Source organism: Cherax quadricarinatus, chromosome 91 (assembly GCF_038502225.1).
Source record: "Cherax quadricarinatus isolate ZL_2023a chromosome 91, ASM3850222v1, whole genome shotgun sequence".
Lineage (NCBI taxonomy): Eukaryota > Metazoa > Arthropoda > Malacostraca > Decapoda > Parastacidae > Cherax > Cherax quadricarinatus.
The window spans coordinates 14,571,993-14,596,095 of NC_091382.1; the positions used below are offsets into that span (position 1 = coordinate 14,571,993).

The 24,103-nt window shown below is 40.9% G+C and overlaps 1 protein-coding gene across 1 annotated transcript in view; it reads left to right on the top strand.

Annotated features, from left to right (window-relative positions):
- LOC128702842 (carboxylic ester hydrolase) overlaps window positions 1-8,012 on the top strand; it is a 69,284-nt gene extending 61,272 nt beyond the window's left edge. Inside the window, exon 12 of the mRNA XM_053797270.2 lies at window positions 6,645-8,012. Within this exon, the coding sequence (XP_053653245.2) occupies window positions 6,645-6,821 (177 nt within the window). The 3' untranslated portion in view covers window positions 6,822-8,012. The remainder of the gene's footprint in view (window positions 1-6,644) is intronic.
- The last annotated feature ends 16,091 nt before the right edge of the window (window positions 8,013-24,103 follow it).

Here is a 24,103-nt window from a genome sequence, read left to right on the forward strand (position 1 = left end):
GTGTGGAACAGGATCTTACAGGAGAAACCATGGTTGAAGGGGTGTTCCTAGACTGCGACAGAATAAGAACAGAATTACAGCAGCTGAGGGAGAAGACTCATTAACGAAAGACTCTAGGAAGACAGACAAGAACATAGTCAGTAGAAGACAACCAGAGCCAGGCAGAGCAGCAAGCGCAAGCACACAAAGAACCACCATCAGAACCCCACAGCCAAACATGTTATCCAAACAAAAACTACAATGCACACTTACATCCCCCACCCCACAATATGTTACAGAATCCCACAGCATACTACAGGCCCCCACCCACACAGACCTCCCAGAACACAGCGTTAGAGAGTAAACTGAAGGTTTGGTACACCAGCACTGATGGAATAATGATTAACTGGGAGGAGTGGCATGAAAGAATCAAAGAGGCATCACTGGACATCATAGTTCTCACCGAAACCAAGCTCAAAGGAATGATAACAGATGCCATCTTTCCAATGGGATAACAGATCGTGAGGAAGGACAGAGGGAACAGAGGGGATGGAGAAGTGGCACTGTTCATCAAAAACAAAATGGGATTTTGATGAGCAGGAGAGAGGAGACAGAGGAGAAGCAAGAGATTACATAATAGGAACACTTCAGTCTGGAGGTCCCAGGGTGGTAACTGCAGTGATGTATAACTCACCACAGAACAAAAGGAGGCCAAGGCAAGAGTATGATGAGAATAACAGAGTGATGGCCAGAGTTAATACCGCAATTTTTTATTTTTTATTAACACACTGGCCGACTCCCACCAAAGCAGGGTGGCCCGAAAAAGAAAAACTTTCACCATCATTCACTCCATCACTGTCTTGCCAGAAGGGTGCTTTACACTACAGTTTTTAAACTGCAACATTAACACCCCTCCTTCAGAGTGCAGGCACTGTACTTCCCATCTCCAGGACTCAAGTCCAGCCTGCCAGTTTCCCTGAATCCCTTCATAAATGTTACTTTGCTCACACTCCAACAGCACATCAAGTATTAAAAACCATTTGTCTCCATTCACTCCTATCAAACACGCTCAAGCATGCCTGCTGGAAGTCCAAGCCCCTCGCACACAAAACCTCATTTACCCCCTCGCTCCAACTTTTCCAAGGCCGACCCCTACCGTGCCTTCCTTCCACTACAGACTGATACACTCTTGAAGTCATTCTGTTTCACTCCATTCTCTCTACATGTCCGAACCACCTCAACAACCCTTCCTTCCCTTCTCTGTCTTTTTATGCCACTAGGACCACTCTCATACTTCTGTATTATTTCCTTCTTCACATCTATGATGTTTCTCACTTTCTTTACCACAGGAGTACCACTAGCAGTTTCTTTGGGCCCATGGTAGCTTATTTCACAGTCCCACAAGCACTAAACACAACGAATTAATCGTAAAATGAGACAGCAGGTTAGTGTTCACTTGAGCATCAACAAAGCCAGACTGGCTCACGGCACCTGCGCGGGGACTCGGACAGAGTGGGCTGGCAGACAGCTCTGGTACCCGGCAGTTTAATAAAGGGGCGAGTTCAATAATGGGGACAAAGTTGGTTCGAAAAAAGTGGTCGATTTTCGAAGAGTTCGATAAGTGATACGTTCGAAATTTGAGGTTCCACTGTAGTTATTGTTTTTATTATCAATATATGTTACTATTTCTATCTTTATTTCTTCTATTGTCCATGGGGAAGTGGAAAAGAATATTTCCTCCGTAAGCCATGCGTGTCGTATGAGGCGACTAAAATGCCGGGAGCGATGGGCTAGTAACCCCTTCTCCTGTAGACATTTACTAAAAAAGAGAAGAAGAAAAACTTTATAAAACTGGGATACCGCAATTTATTCAATTAAAAAAATGATGCATATCACAACTCAGAGCTAATGCAAACATTCCACTAAAAATACTAGCTTAAAAGGTAAACTGAAGAGGCATTCTTTTGTTATAACAAACAGATGACAAGAGAATGTCTAAAATATACAAGCACACTAAGTTTGAAGCCGTTCAGAAGCTGCATTATCAAGGTATCAGCAGTTAAGGACTGAAGCTATTAGGATGAGGCACTCAGGAATTATCGCATGAAAAAAAATCGATTTTCCTAATTTCATCAAAAAAGAAAAAAAAATACATTGAGTCTCACACAGAAAGGTTGGCCAGTGTTTAAAGTTTAAATAAGCAGGAAAATCAGTAAATAAGTAAAGTAACTTTTATGATGGGAGCATAACTTACCATTCTTTTTGACATACGTGTTGAAGATAGTCGGATTTTGTGGGCACAAAAAATACATTAAGTAGATAGGATAATTCAATGAAGATAGGATTAAGTAGGTAGGATAATTCCATAAAACCAACCAATCTGACTTATTTCTTATCAGAAGAGACATTTTGTACTCATTTCACAAAAAAAGTACCGACAGGCTGAGCTTGCTACCATCTGCAGCTCGTAAGACTGCCATCCCCACGAGCCCCTTTGGGGTGGGGATGGCAGACCAGAGAGGCCTAGCTTCTCCCTACGAGCCCCTTGAGGGCGGGGACTGTGGCTAGGCCTGGGGACAGTTGGTCCCAAAGATGAGGGGGTACTTGTACCTCCTCCCCTGGGAGACTTAGGTCTCGAGACACTCCCCAGATAGGGAGCCAAGGCCGGGTCACCACTACTTGGATAAGACCCGGGCTGAGAGATTACCGGCGAATAAAAAAAAAGTAATTAAATATGCACACAAAAAACTTTTCAGCAATTTCTAGCAATGTCAATAAGAATTGTTTTAATATAGAAAGGGCTAAACCCGTATGGATCATATAATGTCTGTGGAATGGAAGGCATTCAGATTTGATGCAAAAATGCGGCAGATAAATCCACTTCCTTAGATCAAGAGTCACGAACCAGCATTGAGGCAAAATAATTCAATAATATAAAATAATATTATGTCATTTCGAAAGTAAAACTGACAAAATGGCGCCTAAATTCTCTAATAACAACACCAGACTTCTAAGAAACGTTGACCAGTGTTGAAATTGTGAAGCTTATCAAAAGAGGTTCTTAAAGTTGGCTCCTGGAAACCAGTTTCAGGATTAACTTCCATAAACATGAACAGAGGGAACCTGCACTTGTCAGTTGTTCTTCAAATCTTTATTTAATAATAGCTGACTACTATTGAAAATTTGATGCCGATCGCATAAGTCATTCTTAATTTACAAAATAGAGATATATGCTCTCTCTGGCATAAAGTATTGACAGTGAGCGGTACTCACTTATGTTGTGATTCATATAGAGTATTAAATACTGTCCAGGGGAGTTTTTCAGGAATACTAGGTCCCAAAATGGGATCCCAAAAAATTTAACTTTTGTGGATTTCAAAGGACCCCCTGAAATGTTTATGAAAACCATGTGATCCCATTATTATGCATATCATAGCAACCAAATAAGACATGAATAATTCATCATTTTATATGTTATATTGCATGAGAAAACAGATTTCGCCATTATTTTTAACTGTAAAATTAAAAAATATGGTAATCAGCATTTTCATCCTAGAAAAATATATTAAATAATGCTTCTAAACAAATAATTTAAATTTTTAAGCTTTCAATTGAGACCAAAGTGAACATTTTGGCATTTGTTATATAATTCTCTTTATAAATTAAGCTTACATTTTTAGCTCAAAATTAAAAATGCAGTGAAGATGAATATACATATAACAGTGCAAGGGAATATACACATAACAGTGCAAGGGAATATACATGTTACAGTGCAAGTGAATATACATGTAGCAGTGCAAGTGAATATACATGAAGCAGTACAAGTATTGATGACTGGACAGACATCTTTCTTAACAAATTACTTAGACTATACAACAAACATTGTCCTATAAAAACAAAACAGATCACAAACAAACGGCTTGGTTGCCCATGGCTAACCAGCGCCATTCTGAAATCCATAGACAAGAAACACCAATATGAAAAGCAATATAGACAGGGCTTAATACACAAAGATACTCTTAAACACTATTCATCAGCTCTCACCAAAGTCGTAATAAAAGCCAAACAACTATACTACTCCAGTAGATTCACAGACACTAGAGGAGATATAAAAAAGACCTGGAAAACACTCTCTCAGATTCTAGGGACCCACAAACTGAGAAAAACCAAGAATATTGTCCTAACTAAACCTAATGAAACACCACTACATCCCACTGACACAGCTAACAAGATAAACGACTTCTTCTCAAACATAGGATCTAATCTCGCCAGTAAAATCCCACATACCAATGCCCATGCCGGGGACTCCCTAGATGGAAATTTCCCTAATTCCTTCTATCTTGCACCAACTGAGCCCACAAAAGTCATTGGGATCATAAAGTCACTTAAAAATAACTCGGGGAATCTGTCTCATGTCCCACCATTACTGTACAAGCGAGCGGCCCATGTCCTTTCGCATGCTATTTCATTACTTTTTAACAAGTCAATAGAGACTAGCACCTTCCCGAAACTACTCAAGATGGCAAGGGTTACACCAATACATAAAGGTGGTGACCCCACAGACTTAAACAACTATAGGCCAATATCTAACTTACCATTGCTATCCAAAATCTTTGAGAAACTCGTGTACAAGAGACTGTATTCATTTATAACGGCTCAAAACATACTCAACCCCTGCCAGTTTGGATTCAGGAAAAATAAAAGCACTAATGATGCAATCATAAAAATGCTAGATCTGCTTTACACAGCATTGGAAAATAAGGAATATCCACTAGGAATTTTTATTGACCTAAGAAAAGCTTTTGACACAGTAAACCATCAAATCCTACTCCACAAACTTGACCACTACGGTATAAGAGGCCATGCGCTTGCTTATTTCAAATCTTACATTACTAATAGGTATCAGTACGTCACCATTAAAGACACAGCATCAGCAACACGGCCACTTGACACTGGAGTTCCGCAGGGAAGTGTCCTTGGTCCCCTGCTCTTCCTCATATACATCAATGACCTTCCAAACGTATCCCAACACCTGAAACCCATTCTCTTTGCTGATGACACGACTTATGTCATCTCTCACCCTAAGCTTGCCACCCTCAACACCATTGTGAATGAGGAGCTGATTAAAATATCGACTTGGATGACAGCCAATAAACTTACGCTTAACACTGACAAAACTTACTATATTATGTTTGGTAGCAGAGCAGGAGATGCACAAATTAACATTAAGATTGACAACACTCTAATTACCAGAAATAATGGGGGAAAATTCCTAGGCTTATACCTTGACAACAACCTGAATTTCAGCACCCATATCCAGCATATAGCCAAAAAAGTATCCAAAACGGTTGGGATCCTCTCCAAGATACGATACTACGTGCCGCAAAATGCCCTTCTCACACTATACCACTCACTTATTTATCCATACCTCACCTATGCTATTTGTGCTTGGGGATCAACTGCAGCAACACACCTAAAGCCAATAATAACCCAACAAAAAGCTGCAGTAAGAATAATCACTAAATCCCATCCCTGGAAGCACACCCCCCCACTCTTCAAAGATCTAAACTTACTCCCAGTTCAGTACATCCACACTTACTGCTGTGCAATCTATATCTACAGGGCCTTAAACTCTAATATCAACCTTGACCTAAAACGCTTTCTTGATAGTTGTGACAGAACCCACAGGCATAACACCAGACACAAACATCTCTACGACATTCCCGGTGTCCGACTAAACCTTTACAAAAATTCAATGTATGTCAAAGGCCCTAAAATCTGGAATACCCTACCTGAGAACTCTAGAACTGCAGACACATTCATCACCTTCAAAACTACCATTAGAAAACATCTTATCTCCCTGATACACCCCGTCAACTAACTACACGAATACCACCTGGTGGTTCACACTTACACTCGCTCACTCATTTGACCATAAACAGAAATATTAATCTCAGTCTTAAGTGATACTCCAATACTGAAACTATATACTGTGCCAAAACAAAAGCATTCACATTGCTAAACTCATAAACTAGTATTTAGTCACTTAGCCATAATACCAACTTACCTCATAATTTGTAATATTTTACAATTAAGAATAAAACTAAGTATGCCCGAAATGCCTAGCCATGCTAAGCGTTCTAGTGGTACACTCTGTAATCACAATTTTACTACATGTAAACCAAACAATAACCAAATTTCTGTAAACTCAGCATTCTAATCCTTATAGAGAATAAACTTTGAATTGAATTGAATTGAACATGTAGCAGTGCAAGTGAATATACATGTAGCAGTGCAAGTGAATATACATGTAGCAGTGCAAGTGAATATACATGTAGCAGTGCAAGTGAATATACATGTAGCAGTGCAAGTTTTTACCGAGTCAAAATTTTGTCAGAAATCATTATTGAGACAAGGTTTTCTCTGAAGTCAGGTCCATAAAGAAAACCTTTGACTCTAAGGGTAACTTTATTAAAATGTCCTTAGAGCAGATCATTGCTCACATAAAGGCTCATTATGCTACATTCCTCTTTGTTTTTATTCGTGTCAGCAGTGTGCCTTTTAAAATTGTGAAAATGGTGTTAGAATGTAATGCTGTATTAAGTGTAGTTGACAAGAACTAACACAGTTTTATTTCAGATTATTACAATATTTGTATCCAACAGGTTCGTGCTTTCTGGGACTCACTGCCAACTCAACAGAACTTGTTGCTTCACTCAGAAAATTTAATAGTTACAAAAGATAATGCTGAACCTGTTGAAGCGAGTAAAGATTTGGATCATAAGATACACTTTCAAATGGAAAATAAACCAAGCAGTTCTGCTGCTCACAGTGAGTTGTAGCGCTGATATGATGAAAATAAAGAAATATTGACTATTAATTATTGATGGAATACTGACGGCACCAACCAGATATGGAATGATTTATTTGGTAAATTTATCATGCATGCCATGTTGTAAAGTCAATAGTTCACAGAACCATACTGTAACCAGGTACTGAGAGAAGTTTTTTTTTTGGGGGGGGGAAGGGTAGGGTGCTAACTAAACAAGTTACAGCAGTATATGTACCAATGATATGTAGATTTCTCTTATCTCACACTAATTCAAGTTCCTTCTCACTATATGCTCGGGTCTAGGATAGTTCATTAATGTCTTACAAAGTCTAGCAGATACATACATTTATGACAAGTCTGTCTTAGCCTCTGATACTTACCTTACCTTCCATTCAGAAAATAGGTTATTTAGACCATTATCATATAAAAATAATTATATATTCAGTGGATAACTATTTACAGCATTTACATACAGCAAGTAGTTTGGCCCAACCTTCACAACATGTAGTATATAACCTTCTAGTGTAGGACTCAGCCATTCCACCACATGTGTACCTAGTCATGTGGTCCCATCTGAAAATAATTACTTCTTACTTGCCACAACCCAGTGTTTTGATAACTTGTACCGACGCTGAGACATACTCTACTGATGCCACAATGACTTCACGACCACATCAGCAGCTGGGACAACAAGTGTTTGAAGACTCAAGAGGACGTCAGCTTACCAAGATGTTACCACAGCTCCAGAAAGAGGATGACTACCGACCCTACCCTCCTCGGGGAACCACAGCAAGACTGAAGATGAAGGATGTCGTCCAACCGGAGGAATCATTACAACACATCCGTGCAGGAAGGAAGTAAGATGATCGACAACCCCCCACTGGGGCGCCGACGCATTGTCACTATTTGGAAAAGACCCGTGCTGGGATAGTACCGACCTGGGTCTTACTGTTGCAATATTAAACCAGGAAAATCACATCTTGCCCAGAAATAGGAGAGTAGCTACATCCAGTCTGGTCAACACAATAATGGAGAATGAGCCAACCATTCCCCAGCACTTATACCCACAACAAACCACAGTGCATCACTATGCACAATATTTCTTAACTAATTTATTAATACTCTATTTCTCACCCATAACTCTTTAACTTGTCTTATACTTTTAAAATACTGTTGTTACAAAATAATTATTATAATTATGTGTGTTGTTTATAACTGAACCTATTTTTATTGACGTGCAGAGTTAAAACATTTTCTGAATCTCCCCATAAGAGTGATCAATTCTAATGGCAGAATTAAGTTAGTTGTACCACTATCTATCTATATATATATATATATATATATATATATATATATATATATATATATATATATATATATATATATATATATATATATATATATATATATATACACACACATATATATATATATATATATATATATATATATATATATATATATATATATATATATATATATATATATATATATATAGTGAGAGAGAGAGAGAGAGAGAGAGAGGAACCACTTCTGGAACTGTCCTGAGGACCTTCATTCTCAGTGAAAAGAATAAACTTGCTTCAGAAAAATTCAAGGTTCTCCCTGAAGCTTTTTGAAAATTTTCTCCTACCACCCCCTATATTTAATATATGTTTTATTTAAAACAAAATACATTGACAAAATGCATAGACAAAAATACAATAGAGAGTAAATCAACATAGATAGTAATTCAGAGCTACATTTTGAATACTTCGTCCAGCTCCCTGGCAGTGGGCCACGTGCCCAGAATGCTGCAGGCATTTTCCCTCTGGATCACAACGCTGTCTCTGAAAGAGGAAGCTGGCTGCCCTGGGGTCTTTGGTTTCTATGATGAGTTTTTCACCCAGCTCTTTGAGGAACTTTAGAGCGCACTTGCCCAATGCTCCAAGAGTCTCAGACCCTATTGGGATGAAGTTATAGCAAGGCGGAAGGCCTTCATATTTGTGGGTTTTCTAGGCGTCCCTGTGGCTGGCAGCTCCAGTCCCTTCCACTACGGAGTATGGCAAGTAGGTGTCTGTCAATGTGGCGGCACAGGTGTAGTCCCAAGCAATCTGCTTTCCATTCTTCTATGGCAGCATAGTCGCTCCATCAGGACGCTTCTGGCTTCTGTCAGACCTCTGCACTTGGGGATCCCAGTGGGCTGGGCAACGGGCTGTGGCGAGGCTTCTCTTAATGATGTCGTTGATCTCCTCATGTCTGGTATACTTCCCTTCTGAAGTATGACACACGAGACCATTAAGTCCGAATTGATCAGCCGTCGCCCTGCCGCGAATACGCTATGTTCGGTGAGGATATGGGTGGCTAGGCGAAGTGTAACACCAATCCGAATGGCCTGTGGGACGAGTCGGGTGCCTAGGAAGGAACCGAGAACAGCTAGAAGGAAATCTGAGTATGGTGCCTTCACCGCTAGAAGACGACTTTTGTACTTTCCTGAAGCGTTGCTGAGCATTATGGTGGCGATTTTTTTTATGATTGGTTTGCCCCAGTGGGACTGTTTGTGCTCTTCGGGAGGAGCTGGTTTACTGGAGGAGTCTGCAAGGGTGTCCCACCGCATGGCTGCTCCTACCGGGCCTCTCAAACGTTCGGGGACAATCCTCTTGACTAATCAACTGGAAGCCAAACACCTGCGTTGCTTTGCGCACCCCTATACCTCCCAGTCGCACTGGGAGGGTTGCCTGATTCCATTGCTGATCCTCTAGTGACAGATTCAGTTCCTTCTTAAAGGTTGATCTCAGGTGTGCATCATATTAATCAAGTGTTGGGTTGTCAACAGAGGGTATGAACCTCAGGAAGTAAGTGAGTCTTGCCATGGTAAGACACCTTGTGATGAGATACAGGGCATCATGTGCATCAAGATCGCATATTCTCTCCACAATTCTTTTCAGGTTATTTAATTTGTCCTTGAGGACAGTGTCGATGGCCTGGTGACCCAGCGGTGCTCCCAAGAAGGTACTGTCAGATGGACTTCCAGGAGGATTGCTCGCACAGCACTGATTATTTCCCGGTTCTTTGTGATGATTTCACACTTGGAGGGATTGGCGATGAGTCACAAGGCTTTCCCCTGTGTCTTCACCAGTTGTAGGTCCTCTAACAGGGACTCTTCAGTGCCTGCCAGAGTGCCATCGTCCAGGTACCAAATGTTGAGCTCGTTGTGTAGGCTGGAAGTTAGTTCTCTTATTGCCAAGAAGAAGAGAAGTGGAGCAAGTGGATGACACTGCTGAACACCCTCTGATGAGAGAATTTCATGGACGCCAAACAAAAGAATTGAGGGTTTGCTGTAGCCAGCTGAAATGAAGGGAAAAAGACTGGGAAAGATCCCAAACAGCTGGCAAAACCACATCTCTCCTTACCATATTAAAGGCATTTCTAAAATCAAGTTTGACTATGGCCTTGTCTTCTGGTAGGTCCCTTGCTGCATGAGCTGTGGCTTCACTGCCTTGAGAGACCCCAAAGCCCAGCTGGTGTGGCTGGAGTAACTGGCAGATTCTAGGTGAATGTTTCTTACTGCTGTTTTGGGAACGAGTCGGTGAAGAGTGCTACCAACAAACCCTACAAGAATGGCGCAGCCAACACACAGCTAGCTCTTGGGACGCCATCCGAGGGCATACAGAGGTGTGGGAGCTTTTAAGCTAATTTCATTCTCATCCCTGTTTGGTGTACTAACCTCATGAGCAGCATTTATATATTATTGTAACCACGAACGAGTGGTATTGATCAATAACAACACTGCTCTAGAATGAAATTAGCTTAGAAGCTCCCACACCTTCGGATGGCGGTCCAACACCTAGCTGTGTGCTGGCTGTGCCATTCTTGTAGGATTGGGTGGTCCTGTGGTTTAAAGCGTCATGTGGTTCTCGCTTACCACAATAATATATATATATACACACACACACACACACACATATATATATATATATATATATATATATATATATATATATATATATATATATATATATATATATATATATATATATATATATATATATATATATATATATATATCAAAATATGGCTAAACTATTCATTTATGCACTAGACATAAGAATCAGTACTTATCGACATTGCAGAGGGTAAAATTTAAGAGTATATGAGTGTCACTCGATGTAAAAAACGCTCTCGGCGACGCCAAGCAAGAAGTGTTTACTCCTTGGTCTCTCAGCCAATGGGAAGCGAGCAGTCGCCATCGCCACTTAGCTGAAGCGACTCACAAAAAGCTTGTGATTGATCAGAAATAGAGAACAGGAATCCGATGCACGGAGGGAGTAGGAAGACACACGCAAAAAACATGCGTTTATTACCTAATGCACTCGCCAAGTTCAGAGGGGTCATGATTCTGTATTTTGGACATGTGCCCCAGCTCTGAGGAGCTGGATAAGATTCTGGCAATATAGTCAGCGACAAACACGTTACAATATGTGCTAGACATATATCTCTCACACCTCATGTAGTGTGTGTGTCATCTTTATATCAATAATGTATCTTTTAAATCTTTTGCACCATATGATGAAATAAAAAATACCTATTTGTAAAAAAAAGAATGAAAAGATGGGGTGGTAAGGGAAGTGGAATATTGAAATGACTTCAGGAAGAAATCCAAATATTCGTCATTGAAACCTTTTTATCCACTTTTCCGAGGCTATGGGTCCCAAAATTTACACCAGAGGTATATATACTGCATGAACCACATGTGGTATGTGCCATGTGCCATTCTCCCTTCAGCCCGGGCTTACCACAGTTTGAAGTATGGCAGAGAATGCAGCCAGCCAACCACAAAGCCAGGGAAGCAGTGCACCCAACAATGAAAGAAGAGGCACATGTCAGGTGTGTGGAGAGTTTCGAGCACGCAACAGGGATGCCTTTATTCGTGCAGACAATGGGTGTGTGGGATCACATAGGCCCCCTGCAGAGAGCAGCCCACAGCCTCCATAGGTAGATGACAATTCCAATGGCAATCTCTTCATTTGCAAAAACCTTCAGCTGGCATTCATATCCACTACTAGCAGTACCTTATCTCACATTCCTAAAGCGGCTCACCCATATACAGCAGGGAAATTCACTGACCTTCTTAAGCAGGTGAATGGAGGTTCCACCAACTTAGAAGCCAGTAGCATCATTAAAGCATGCTGTAGCCTACACGTACTGTTCGGCAATGTCTGTCTTGCAGTTCCTGAAAGACGAGGCAAGCTGCTAACCACATCAGTTATCAAGGCAGTGCGTAACTACCCAAAAACAGATAATTGTGTCCCTTTGCCCCATCATCGCAGGAATCACAGAGGTAGACCCAAGAAAAATTCAAATGAAAACGAGAAAATCTGTGCACAGGTTTGCCAAAAAAATTGAAGAAGGTAACACAGAGGGAGCAATCAGAGTAATTACAAGTGGCGACATTGTAGCTCCCAAAGATGAGACCACAGCCCAAGCACTATGAGACAAACATCCAGTAAGGAACACCATTGCCATCAACAACAACCCTGAGGGAGGCTCGATCACTGAACAACTAATTTTGCCAGAATCAGAAGTCTATAAGGCGATAGTGTCATTTCCAGCAGGATCTGCAGGAGGTTACACTGCAATTAGACCACAACACATCAGAGAGATGGTAAATCCAATACTCGGCACATCTGCATCAATTCTTCTCACCGAATTAACAACTTTCGCCAAAAACTGCTTGGCTGGGCGAATCCCAGAAGAAATTAAACCTTTCTTTTTTGGAGCCTCACTATGTGGTTTGAAGAGGAATGATGGGGGAATCAGACCCATTGCTGTTGGTAACACTCTTTGCTGTCTAGTTGCCAAAGCAGCAGTAAGAAACATTCGCCTAGAAGCTGTCAGTTTACTCCAGCCCTACAAACTAGGCTCTGGGGTCTCTTGAAGCAGTGAAGCTGCAGCTCATGCAGCAAGGGCCTACATCAGGGGCCTACTAGAAAACAAGGCTGTAGTCAAACTTGATTTTGAAATATCTTTAATATGGTGAACAGAGATGTGGTTTTGCCAGCCGTTTGGAATCGGTTCCCCAATCTTTTTCCCTTTATTTCAGCTGGCTACAGCAAACTCTCAATTCTTTTGTTTGCAAACATGAAATTCGCTCATCAGAGGATGTTTAGCAGGGTGATTCACTCTCTCCACTTCTCTTCTACTTGGAAGTATAAGAACTAACTTCCAGCCTATGCACTGAGCTCAACATTTGGTGGTGACGTGTACTTAGCTCAGTGGTGATGTGTACTTAGCTCAGTTAGGACGTTAGTGTACTCTCCTTGGACTGAACCAAGATGCCCTCCATCGAGCAACTTTACCAGCAGCTTAAGGAAGAATTGAGGGTAGCGAAGATAGAGATACGGCGATTGACTGAAGAAAATAAGAGGATTCATAGTAGTCCTCCTGTTTTGAATCCTCAGGTCAAGAAAGGAACCTGGACAGTGCCTGGTGAGCATGGAACGAAGTTGACGATAAAGAAGACGAATTGAAAGGTAGAAACGATGAAGAAAGAGACTGCTGTGGAAACTGTTGTGGAAACATCTAATGCATTCTCTGTGTTACCTGACGAATGTGAATCGACTACTGGGAGCGTCACGACAAACGACACCAAGGAAGGTAAGAATATTGTTGTTGTTGGGGAAAACCAGGTTAGGTACATGGACAGGGCCTTCTGCTGGAAGGACAGGAGTAGGAGACAGAGGGCTTGCTTTCCTTGGGCTGGGATGGAGGATATTGTTAGCCGGCTTGACAACATCATGAACAGTAATGGGATCAATCCTATTAGCTGCCTCAGTGCTGGAGGCAGTGATGTAGGCAAGCGTAGAAATGAGGATTTAGTTAGAAGGTTCAGGACAGCAATAGACATAAAAAGGTTGGCACCCTGTTATATGCGACATTTTGCCAAGAAGGGGTGTTGGAAATGAATGGTTGCCCAGAGCAATTAATGTTAATTGTTGGCTGAATAAACACTGTAAGGATAATGCAGTACCATTTATTGACAACTGGGACAACTTCTATGGCCAAAGTGATATGTATGCCAGGGTTGGGGTTCACTTATCCAGGACAGGTGAAGGTTTTCTTGCTAGCTCAGTTTATTGGGCAGAGGCGAAAATTTTCGCCCTGAAACACGTGCACTTTTTCACGTGTCCTCCTACTCGTGCCGCACATCTGGATTCCCGTTCTTTAATTCTAACCAATCACAAGCCTTCCCTGAGTCACTTCAGCTAAGTGATGATGGCGTTTGCCGGATTCTCATTGGTTGAGAGAACAAAATGTAAACACTTGTGGCTTGGCGTCACCCAGAATGGGTTTTTTTCCATCTAGTGTCACTAATATACTCGAGTGACTGTCAGCGTGCCTCGTTGTGCTCCCGGTTTTCTGGTGTTTTCACGGTCGCTCTTACGTGCTAGAACTTTAATTTGTGTCATCAATCCTATACGATACATCCCTCTAGCGCCTGGAACCAATCTTGGGCAGAAAACATTATATACTGAGTCAAAAAAGGAGAATTAGTGTGCATTACCTAGCAGAGTTTACTGCCAGAGGGGAATCATAGGCCTGTTTCCCGTGTGAAAAAAAAATAATAATAATTGAACTTTGTGTCAGAGGAAAGAAAGTCTCCCTGAAAGCATTGAGTATACATAGTGTATAGTGTATACTACAGTGGCTCCCTAGTATATTGATGATAAAGGCTAAAGTGTCATTTGAAAACAGGTGAATTTGTAAATGAAGTGATAAGCCTATAGAGGCAGGTGCCAGAAGTCGCCAGAAACTTACCACAGGTCAGCTGTTTTTAATAATCTTCCTGGCCTGCTAGTGTACTCGCATATAATCTAGTGATACCAGTGAATAGCAGAATACAGTGTTGTAGTAGCAACTAACCAGTATTATAATGGTACTTAGTGGAGTGGAGTGACTTTCATTAGTTTCTTTTTCTTGAAATACGAGACGTTACTGTGAATTTCATATAACCTGTAGTTACCAGCGGTCGCAATATACACAACGAGAAGCAATTATTACTACAGAAAAAGCGTCCTTCCTCCAAAATTTGCACCAGTCAACTATAGTGATAATATAGCATTTATTGTGGTGGAGACGGAAAAAAACAAAAATAGAAAAGCCAGATACAGCGATTGATAAACAAAGAGATCGACTGTACGTCATTGTAGGAGCTGCCAGATATCACCGGCTCTTCAACACGCAAGTTATACTTTTTGTATCAGTCAAATCACATATTACTCGGGTAGATAATTTCCAGTAGATCCTTCATGTGTTAGCTCAAATCACCAACCAGTATGTTTAAAATAAGTGACCCACTGATCAGAGCAGATCGACTGGTCCGAACCCTTGACTGGTCCGAACCCTTGACTGGTCCGAACCCTTGACTGGTCCGAACCCGGGACTGGTTTCAAACAGTTTCGTTGGACAATAAAGCAGACTGTAAACGGATGGGTTTGTAGGCGCCCTTATAAACACAAACATTAAAAATCAGGAACGTGACAGTAAGCTGTCCAATATACAAAAAGAGTTAGAAACAGAAATACAAATAGCTAGAGCTTCATTTAAGGTTATTAATATAATATTCAAGAGGTTACTAGTAGAATTGCAGTAAATCAACCATTCAAATCATTATGAAGCTGTGTGTAGTCTGTGGTCAGTCAAACAAACGGGCTTCCACATGGATAAATTGTCATTTTTGTGGAAATTGGTGTCACGCTCCTTGTGCAGATATCCCAGAACTAGCTACAAGCAGTATTAAAACAGAGAAGTGTTTTTGGGTATGCCCAAATGAGGAAAATCTGTGGACTAAAATCACAAGGGTATTAAAAGAGGATAACATCAAAGCTGCTTTCATAGAAAACCTGGAAGCTTTCTACAACAGATGGGAACATAAAAAGTCTGGGCTGAATGGTACTGCCCTTGATACTGGCCATGTAGTCACAAACTGTAAGGCTGGAGGTGATGTCCTGGTAGTCAGTAAATGTGGGGCTGATAGTGCTGTCCTGGGAGACAGTAATGGTGAAGCTGGAGGTGCTGTCCTGGGAGACAGAAATGGTGAAGCTGGAGATACTGTCCTGGGAGACAGTAATGGTGAAGCTGGAGATTTTGTCCAGGTAGTCGGGAATTATACGCAGGAAGGAATACATATAAATGACCTCATAGAGGACAGGAGCCATAGTAGGGAAACAAGTGTAGTCAAAGATAAGATAAAACCAATATTGCAAACTAGAAATACCGCAGGAAATAGCAAACAAGAGGACTCCAATAGCAATAGTGAGGATAAATTACCAAAAACAACTGGTGGGAGCTCCATTGTTGGTGCTAGGGAGGATAGGAATAAGACAGGGAAACATGCACCAACAGGGAATACAGTCACAGAAACCCAAGGCAAACGGAAACCAAGCCTGTGCACATACTATGCACTTGGTATCTGCTGGCATGGGAAATCTGGAAAAACAGATAGGACATGCAACTATGACCACCCTAGAAAATGTCATGCCCATATGACAACAGGAAAATGCAAACTCCCTTCCTGTAAGCTTTTTCACCCTGAAATGTGTACCTCTTCAGTACAGGAAAGACTGTGCTATAACTTAAATTGCCAGGCATACCATCTAAAGGGGACAAAAAGATACAAAACATCCAGGCCATGGGAAAACCTGGGTAGCCACAGCCACTCAAGAGGGAGAGGTTTTTTAGTGCCAGGAAGGAAAAAAAACTGGCAGGAAATGGCAGAAATCGTACACCAAATCCAGTCATTCCTGGAGTGGAACCACAGTCGATGGCCTCCACTCCAAACCAACAGATACAGATACTAATGCCGGAAAAAAAATCCCCCCCCAGTACCAACAATACCACCAGTCCGATAACATTCTTCTTTGCAAATATACAGGGTCTAAAGCCAGCAACAAACAACAAAATACCTTTCATCCGTGGACTGCTTGCAGAGGCAAAGGCAATGTTCGCGGCTTTCACTGAGACCCACATAAAGGATCACTTGGACAACGAAATATGGATCCCAGGTTACAACCTATACAGATGTGACAGAGTGAACAGGCAAAAGGGGGGGGTTGGCCTGTACATTGCAGAGTCACTTGTTTGCACAGAACTGCTTAATGCCTCAAATGACGTAGTGGAAGTTTTAGCAGTAAAGGTCGAGAACCAAAACCTAGTCGTTGTGGTAGTCTACAAGCCTCCGGATGCAACATCCCAGCAATTCCAGGAACAGCTGTTAAAAATTGACCACTGTCTGGAAAATCTTCCAGCTCCTGCACCCAACATCTTGCTCCTGGGGGATTTCAACTTAAGGCACCTAAAATGGAGGAATATAGCAAATAATATTGTTGCAGTAATAACACCAGGAGGCAGCTCTGATGAAAACTCACACTCACACGAGCTTTTAAATCTCTGCACAAAATTCAATTTAAACCAGCAAATAATAGAGCCTACTAGACTGGAGAATACACTAGACCTCATCTTCACTAACAATGATGATCTGATAAGAAATGTCACCATATCAAAAACAATATACTCAGATCACAACATAATTGAGGTTCAGACATGTATGCGTGGAGCCCCAGACCGACAAAATGAGACTAGTCACGAGGGAGCATTCACCAAATTCAACTTCAATAACAAAAACATAAAGTGGGACCAAGTAAACCAAGTCCTAACCGATATAAGCTGGGAAGATATACTAAGCAACACAGACCCAAACTTATGCCTAGAACAGATTAACTCGGTGACACTCGATGTATGCACAAGGCTTATTCCTCTAAGAAAAAGGAGGAGTAGATGTAAAATAGAAAGAGACAGGCGCTCCCTTTACAGGCGACGGAAAAGAATAACAGAGCGGCTAAAAGAGGTCAATATATCTGAAATGCGTAGGGAGACACTGGTCAGAGAAATAGCAAGCATCGAACTTAAGCTAAAAGAATCCTTTAGGAGTCAGGAATCGCGGGAAGAACTAAAAGCCATAGATGAAATCGAAAGAAACCCAAAGTATTTCTTCTCCTATGCCAAATCAAAATCGAGAACAACGTCCAGTATTGGGCCCCTACTTAAACAAGATGGGTCCTACACAGATGACAGCAAGGAAATGAGTGAGCTACTCAAGTCCCAATATGACTCAGTTTTTAGCAAGCCGCTAACCAGACTGAGAGTCGAAGATCAAAATGAATTTTTTATGAGAGAGCCACAAAATTTGATTAACACAAGCCTATCCGATGTTATCCTGACGCCAAATGACTTCGAACAGGCGATAAATGACATGCCCATGCACTCTGCCCCAGGGCCAGACTCATGGAACTCTGTGTTCATCAAGAACTGCAAGAAGCCCCTATCACGAGCCTTTTCCATCCTATGGAGAGGGAGCATGGACACGGGGGTCGTCCCTCAGTTACTAAAAACAACAGACATAGCCCCACTCCACAAAGGGGGCAGTAAAGCAACAGCAAAGAACTACAGACCAATAGCACTAACATCCCATATCATAAAAATCTTTGAAAGGGTCCTAAGAAGCAAGATCACCACCCATCTAGAAACCCATCAGTTACACAACCCAGGGCAACATGGGTTTAGAACAGGTCGCTCCTGTCTGTCTCAACTACTGGATCACTACGACAAGGTCCTAAATGCACTAGAAGACAAAAAGAATGCAGATGTAATATATACAGACTTTGCAAAAGCCTTCGACAAGTGTGACCATGGCGTAATAGCGCACAAAATGCGCGCTAAAGGAATAACAGGAAAAGTCGGTCAATGGATCTATAATTTCCTCACTAACAGAACACAGAGAGTAGTCGTCAACAGAGTAAAGTCCGAGGCAGCTACGGTGAAAAGCTCTGTTCCACAAGGCACAGTACTAGCCCCCATCTTGTTCCTCATCCTCATATCTGACATAGACAAGGATGTCAGCCACAGCACCGTGTCTTCCTTTGCAGATGACACCCGAATCTGCATGACAGTGTCTTCCATTGCAGGCACTGCAAGGCTCCAGGCGGACATCAACCAAATCTTTCAGTGGGCTGCAGAAAACAATATGAAGTTCAACGATGAGAAATTTCAATTACTCAGATATGGTAAACATGAGGAAATTAAATCTTCATCAGAGTACAAAACAAATTCTGGCCACAAAATAGAGCGAAACACCAACGTCAAAGACCTGGGAGTGATTATGTCGGAGGATCTCACCTTCAAGGACCATAACATTGTATCAATCGCATCTGCTAGAAAAATGACAGGATGGATAATGAGAACCTTCAAAACTAGGGAGGCCAAGCCCATGATGACACTCTTCAGGTCACTTGTTCTATCTAGGCTGGAATATTGCTGCACTCTAACAGCACCTTTCAAGGCAGGTGAAATTGCCGACCTAGAAAATGTACAGAGAACTTTCACGGCGCGCATAACGGAGATAAAACACCTCAATTACTGGGAGCGCTTGAGGTTTCTAAACCTGTATTCCCTGGAACGCAGGAGGGAGAGATACATGATTATATACACCTGGAAAATCCTAGAGGGACTAGTACCGAACTTGCACACGAAAATCACTCACTACGAAAGCAAAAGACTTGGCAGACGATGCACCATCCCCCCAATGAAAAGCAGGGGTGTCACTAGCACGTTAAGAGACCATACAATAAGTGTCAGGGGCCCGAGACTGTTCAACTGCCTCCCAGCATACATAAGGGGGATTACCAACAGACCCCTGGCAGTCTTCAAGCTGGCACTGGACAAGCACCTAAAGTCAGTTCCTGATCAGCCGGGCTGTGGCTCGTACGTTGGTTTGCGTGCAGCCAGCAGCAACAGCCTGGTTGATCAGGCGCTGATCCACCAGGAGGCCTGGTCACAGACCGGGCCGCGGGGGCGTTGACCCCCGAAACTCTCTCCAGGTAAACTCCAGGTAAACAATGTCGGTAAGTACTGATTGTTGTGTTAAGTGCATACATGAATAGTTTAGGCATATTTTGATATATTCATAAAGTCTGTGTGAAGCACAATATGAGTGTAGCATGCAGTTGAAAAAAGTGCCCTTTTAGTCACATAGTTCACCTTCAGTAAAATAAATATTTATAAAAAAAATTCTACTGCATATATAAATTCTGAAGTGGTCTGGATCTAAACAGATCATTTTATTGTCCTTCCAGATCAATGAGAGTTGTTTTATGGAGAGCCCTCCAACACCAGGTCAAAATATGTCTGCATTTTGGAGGACAGTGATTCAGAATCGGAGGTAGATGACCCACAATTGCTGGATAGTGGTGATGAATACTTGCCACCAGATGCAGAGGTGTCAAGTGATGATGTGGAGGAAGAAAGGCCAGCCAAAAAGCAGAAATTAGTTAAGAAAAAGGAAGGTATTACAATCGAGGAGTTCCCTGATGAGGAATATATTTATGAAGATCTTGCTCTTCAAGGTGAACCTCAGTGGTAAATCTGTGCATAAAGAAAGATAGAAATTACTTCAGAGACTTCCATTCTAGCAATTAGTAATATAGAATGATTGCTCTTCCTCATGAATCTCAGGAATATGGGACTTGAAAGTTTTATCCCTTTGCAATGTGTCAATGCTGCCATTTGTTTCATTTTCATATTTTTCGAATACTTACAAAATGTTTTGATACAAGTTCCATTTATGTTTTTGATATTGTCTATTTGTATAATAAGCTTTAAAAATAGTTATTGGGTGTTTTATTAAGAATTGCAAGTTTGCAACATTCAAATTTATACTCCCTATTTCGGGAAGGGGCGAGAATATTCGCCTTTCGGAGATTAGCAATTTCTCGAAAATTAACCATCAGAATTCCATTTATATGACCTCATTCAACTTATATTGAGATACTCTATCCACTCTAGGGAGTTTTGTTTGAAATTCTAATGTATCATAAATTGACCAAATTAAACTATAATTAGTTAGAGGTATGGGTTTAGAAATGATAAATAATGAGTATGGATATATAGACTTATGCTCTGATATTAAGAATCTTAATAGTAAGTGTCATGGAGTAACTCTGGGTAATGATAATTTCAGAAATTGTGTAAAAGCAAAGATGAATAGGAAAAATGTGCAGAAGAAAAAACTTATGATGGTATTTTATGCTAACAGTCGAAGTGCAAGAAATATAATTAATGAACTACGTTTGGTAGCATGTGCTGGGAACTTTGATATCATTGCATTAACTGAAATGTGGTATGATTTAAAGAGTCGGGATACGATTGCTGAGTGTAATATTCAAGGGTTTAAGTTGTTCCATGTGGATAGATGTAATGGAAAGGGGGGAGGAGTTGCATTATATATTCGAGAAAATATTAATTGTTGCATAAAAACAGGTATAAGTATAGATGGAACAGTAACAGAATCTGTTTGGGTAGAGTTTGTAGGTCAAGAAAAACTAATTCTAGGTGTAATATCCCGACCTCCAGGCTTGGATCACGATAGAGGGAGACTTCTCTGGGACGAAATTCTTAGGGCTTCTAGACACAATAACATAGTGATAGTAGGGGGTTTTAACTTTATTCAAATTGACTGGAATTCTTTAACAGGTAATCTGGAGTCCAGTGACTTTATGTAAACAGTTCAGTGCTGCTTTTTGAAGCAGTGTGTAACAGAGCCTACCAGGGGTAATAATTTGCTAGACCTAGTCTTGTCAAATAAGGAAACACTCATAAATAATCTGGAGATCACTGAAGAGCTTGGCGCAAGAGATCACAAATCCATCACTTTTAGCATTAACTGGGAATACAAGAATAAAGATAATACTGTAAAAATCCCTGATTTTCGTACTGCCGATTATAGTGGACTTAGGGAACACCTGTCTAATCTCGACTGGGGTTATCTAGCTAATTATTTTATTGACTATAATCATACCTATGATTACGAAGGGATCTCCATTTATGATTTTTTCTTAATAATGTACACTGTGCTAATGAATCAAAGACCAGTCCAATGGGCTTCTTTCAAATGTATAGGACGTAGGTGAAGGGAAAAGTAGGACCTCTGAAAACTGGGAATGAACAGCGGACGGATAACAAACTGGAAATGTGTTCCTTATTTAATGACTATTTTGTGTCAGTTCTTACACAGGAAGACATAAATGAGATTCCAGAAATTAACAATCATTCAGTTCCAGAAGAATTCAAATTGACTAATATTACTGTCATGAGGGACATGGTTATCAAACAGATAGACAAACTGAAGCAAAATAAGTCCCCGGGACTCGATGAGTTGTTTTCCAGGGAACTTAAGGAATGCAAGATGGAATTTAGTCAGCCATTAACGAGTGCGTTTAATGCATTCATTCTTACTGGTGTTGTGCCAGAGTTGTGGAAACCGGGTAATGTGGTTCCTATATTCAAATCAGGGGATAAGTCCATTCCTTCAAATTACCGTCCAATAAGCCTGACATCTATAATGGGCAAGTTACTTAAATCAATTATCGCTGACATTAGTAGAAGTCACCTTGAAGAGCATAACTTGATAAACGAATCTCAACATGGTTTCACGAGAGGTCGTTCTTGCATGACAAAGTTACTGACGTTCTTCAATAGAACATTTGAGGCAGTAGACAGTGATAAAGAATATGATATTGTTTATTTGGATTTTAGTAAAGCCTTCGATAGAGTACCTAACAAGAGACTCTTAAGAAAAGTTCTAGCATGGATAGAGGCATGGCTTATCAATAGAAAGCAGAGAGTTACCATTAATGATGTCAAATCTGAATGGGGATTAGTTACTAGTGGTATTCCACAAGGATCAGTTTTAAGCCCTCTCTTGTTCATAATTTTCATTAATGAACTTGATGAAGGGATTACGAGTGACATGAGGAAATTTGCTGATGATTCAAAGATAGGCCGTATGATTCATTCTGAGGAGGATAGCAATGAACTCCAGGAGGATTTGGACAAATTAATGTCTTAGTCTGAAAAATGGCAGATGAAATTCAGTGTCGATAAGTGTAAAGTACTAGCCCTTGGTTATGAAAATAACCCTCGAAGCTATAAATTAGGTGAAGTAGAGCTTGATCATACAGATTGTGAAAAGTACTTGGGAGTCATGGTAAGCAGAAACCTGAAGCCAAGACAGCAGTGCATGAGTGTGCACAACAAGGCTAACAGTTTATTTGGATTTATTTCAAGAAATATAAGTAACAGAAGTCCAAAAGTTATTTTACAGCTCTATGCATCACTAGTGAGTCATCATTTAGATTATGCTGCTCAGATTTGGTCTCCTTATTACAGGATGGATATAGACTCATTAGAGAACATACAGAGAAGAATGACTAAAATGATTTATTGTGTAAGGAATCTCCCATATGAAGATAGACTTAAAACCTTAAATCTCCACTCTCTGGAGAGGCGTGGAATGAGGGGAGATATTATTGAAGTGCATAAGTGGATGATGGGTATAAACAAAGGAGATGCTAGTAAAGTACTGAGGGTGTCGAACCAGGTAAGAACCAGAAATAATGGATTTAAGTTGGATAAATTTAGATTTAAAAAGGACATAGGTAAGTACTGGTTTTTTAACAGGGTTGTGGATGCGTGGACCAATCTTCCCAGTAGGGTGATGGAGGCTAAGACCTTTGGTAGTTTTAAGAAGAGATTGGATAAATATATGAGTGGGAGGGGCTGAATTTCATTGGTGTCATTGGGTACTGGAGTTAATTCTTGGGTGTGGAGTGTGGCTTGTTTCTGGTTATTGTGTTTGGGTGGTGTGGGGTGGCAGGGTCTCAGATGATTTTGTGGGTGGTTCAGTGGTCTGTTGTGATTGTAGTTCTTCCTGAGATTGTGTTCACCTACCTGTTGGTGCCTCCCCTGTCTCCTTTTTCTGCCTCTGGCATCTTCTCACCTTATCTCTCGGTTGTTCCCATACTTTTTGCGTTCTGTCCAAGTTGAGGTGCACTCACTGGCATTTTAAAAGTTCCTTAAGAGTGCTTTCTGGTGCAAACTGTTCTTTCACACTGTTTCTGCCTTAAATATCAATCTTATTTGGAGTTTTATTTCCCATGAATTCCCCACAAGTGTCTGAAAATTTGTCAGTTGGTTCATGTCCTTCTTTCCTGTTATTGCAATCATGCTCTTAATCTCTTTTACCTTCGCCTGTATTTTTTCACTGTAGGTTCTCAAGTCTGCTTCATAAAGCCCATGAATAACTTGCTACATTTCCCTCTCCTCTATTCATTCTTACCCTCTATATCTCTGAATCTTTTTAGTAGTTTCCCTTATCGTCTTCCAGACATGCTGATATCACTTCTAAAAGGGACTTCTTAG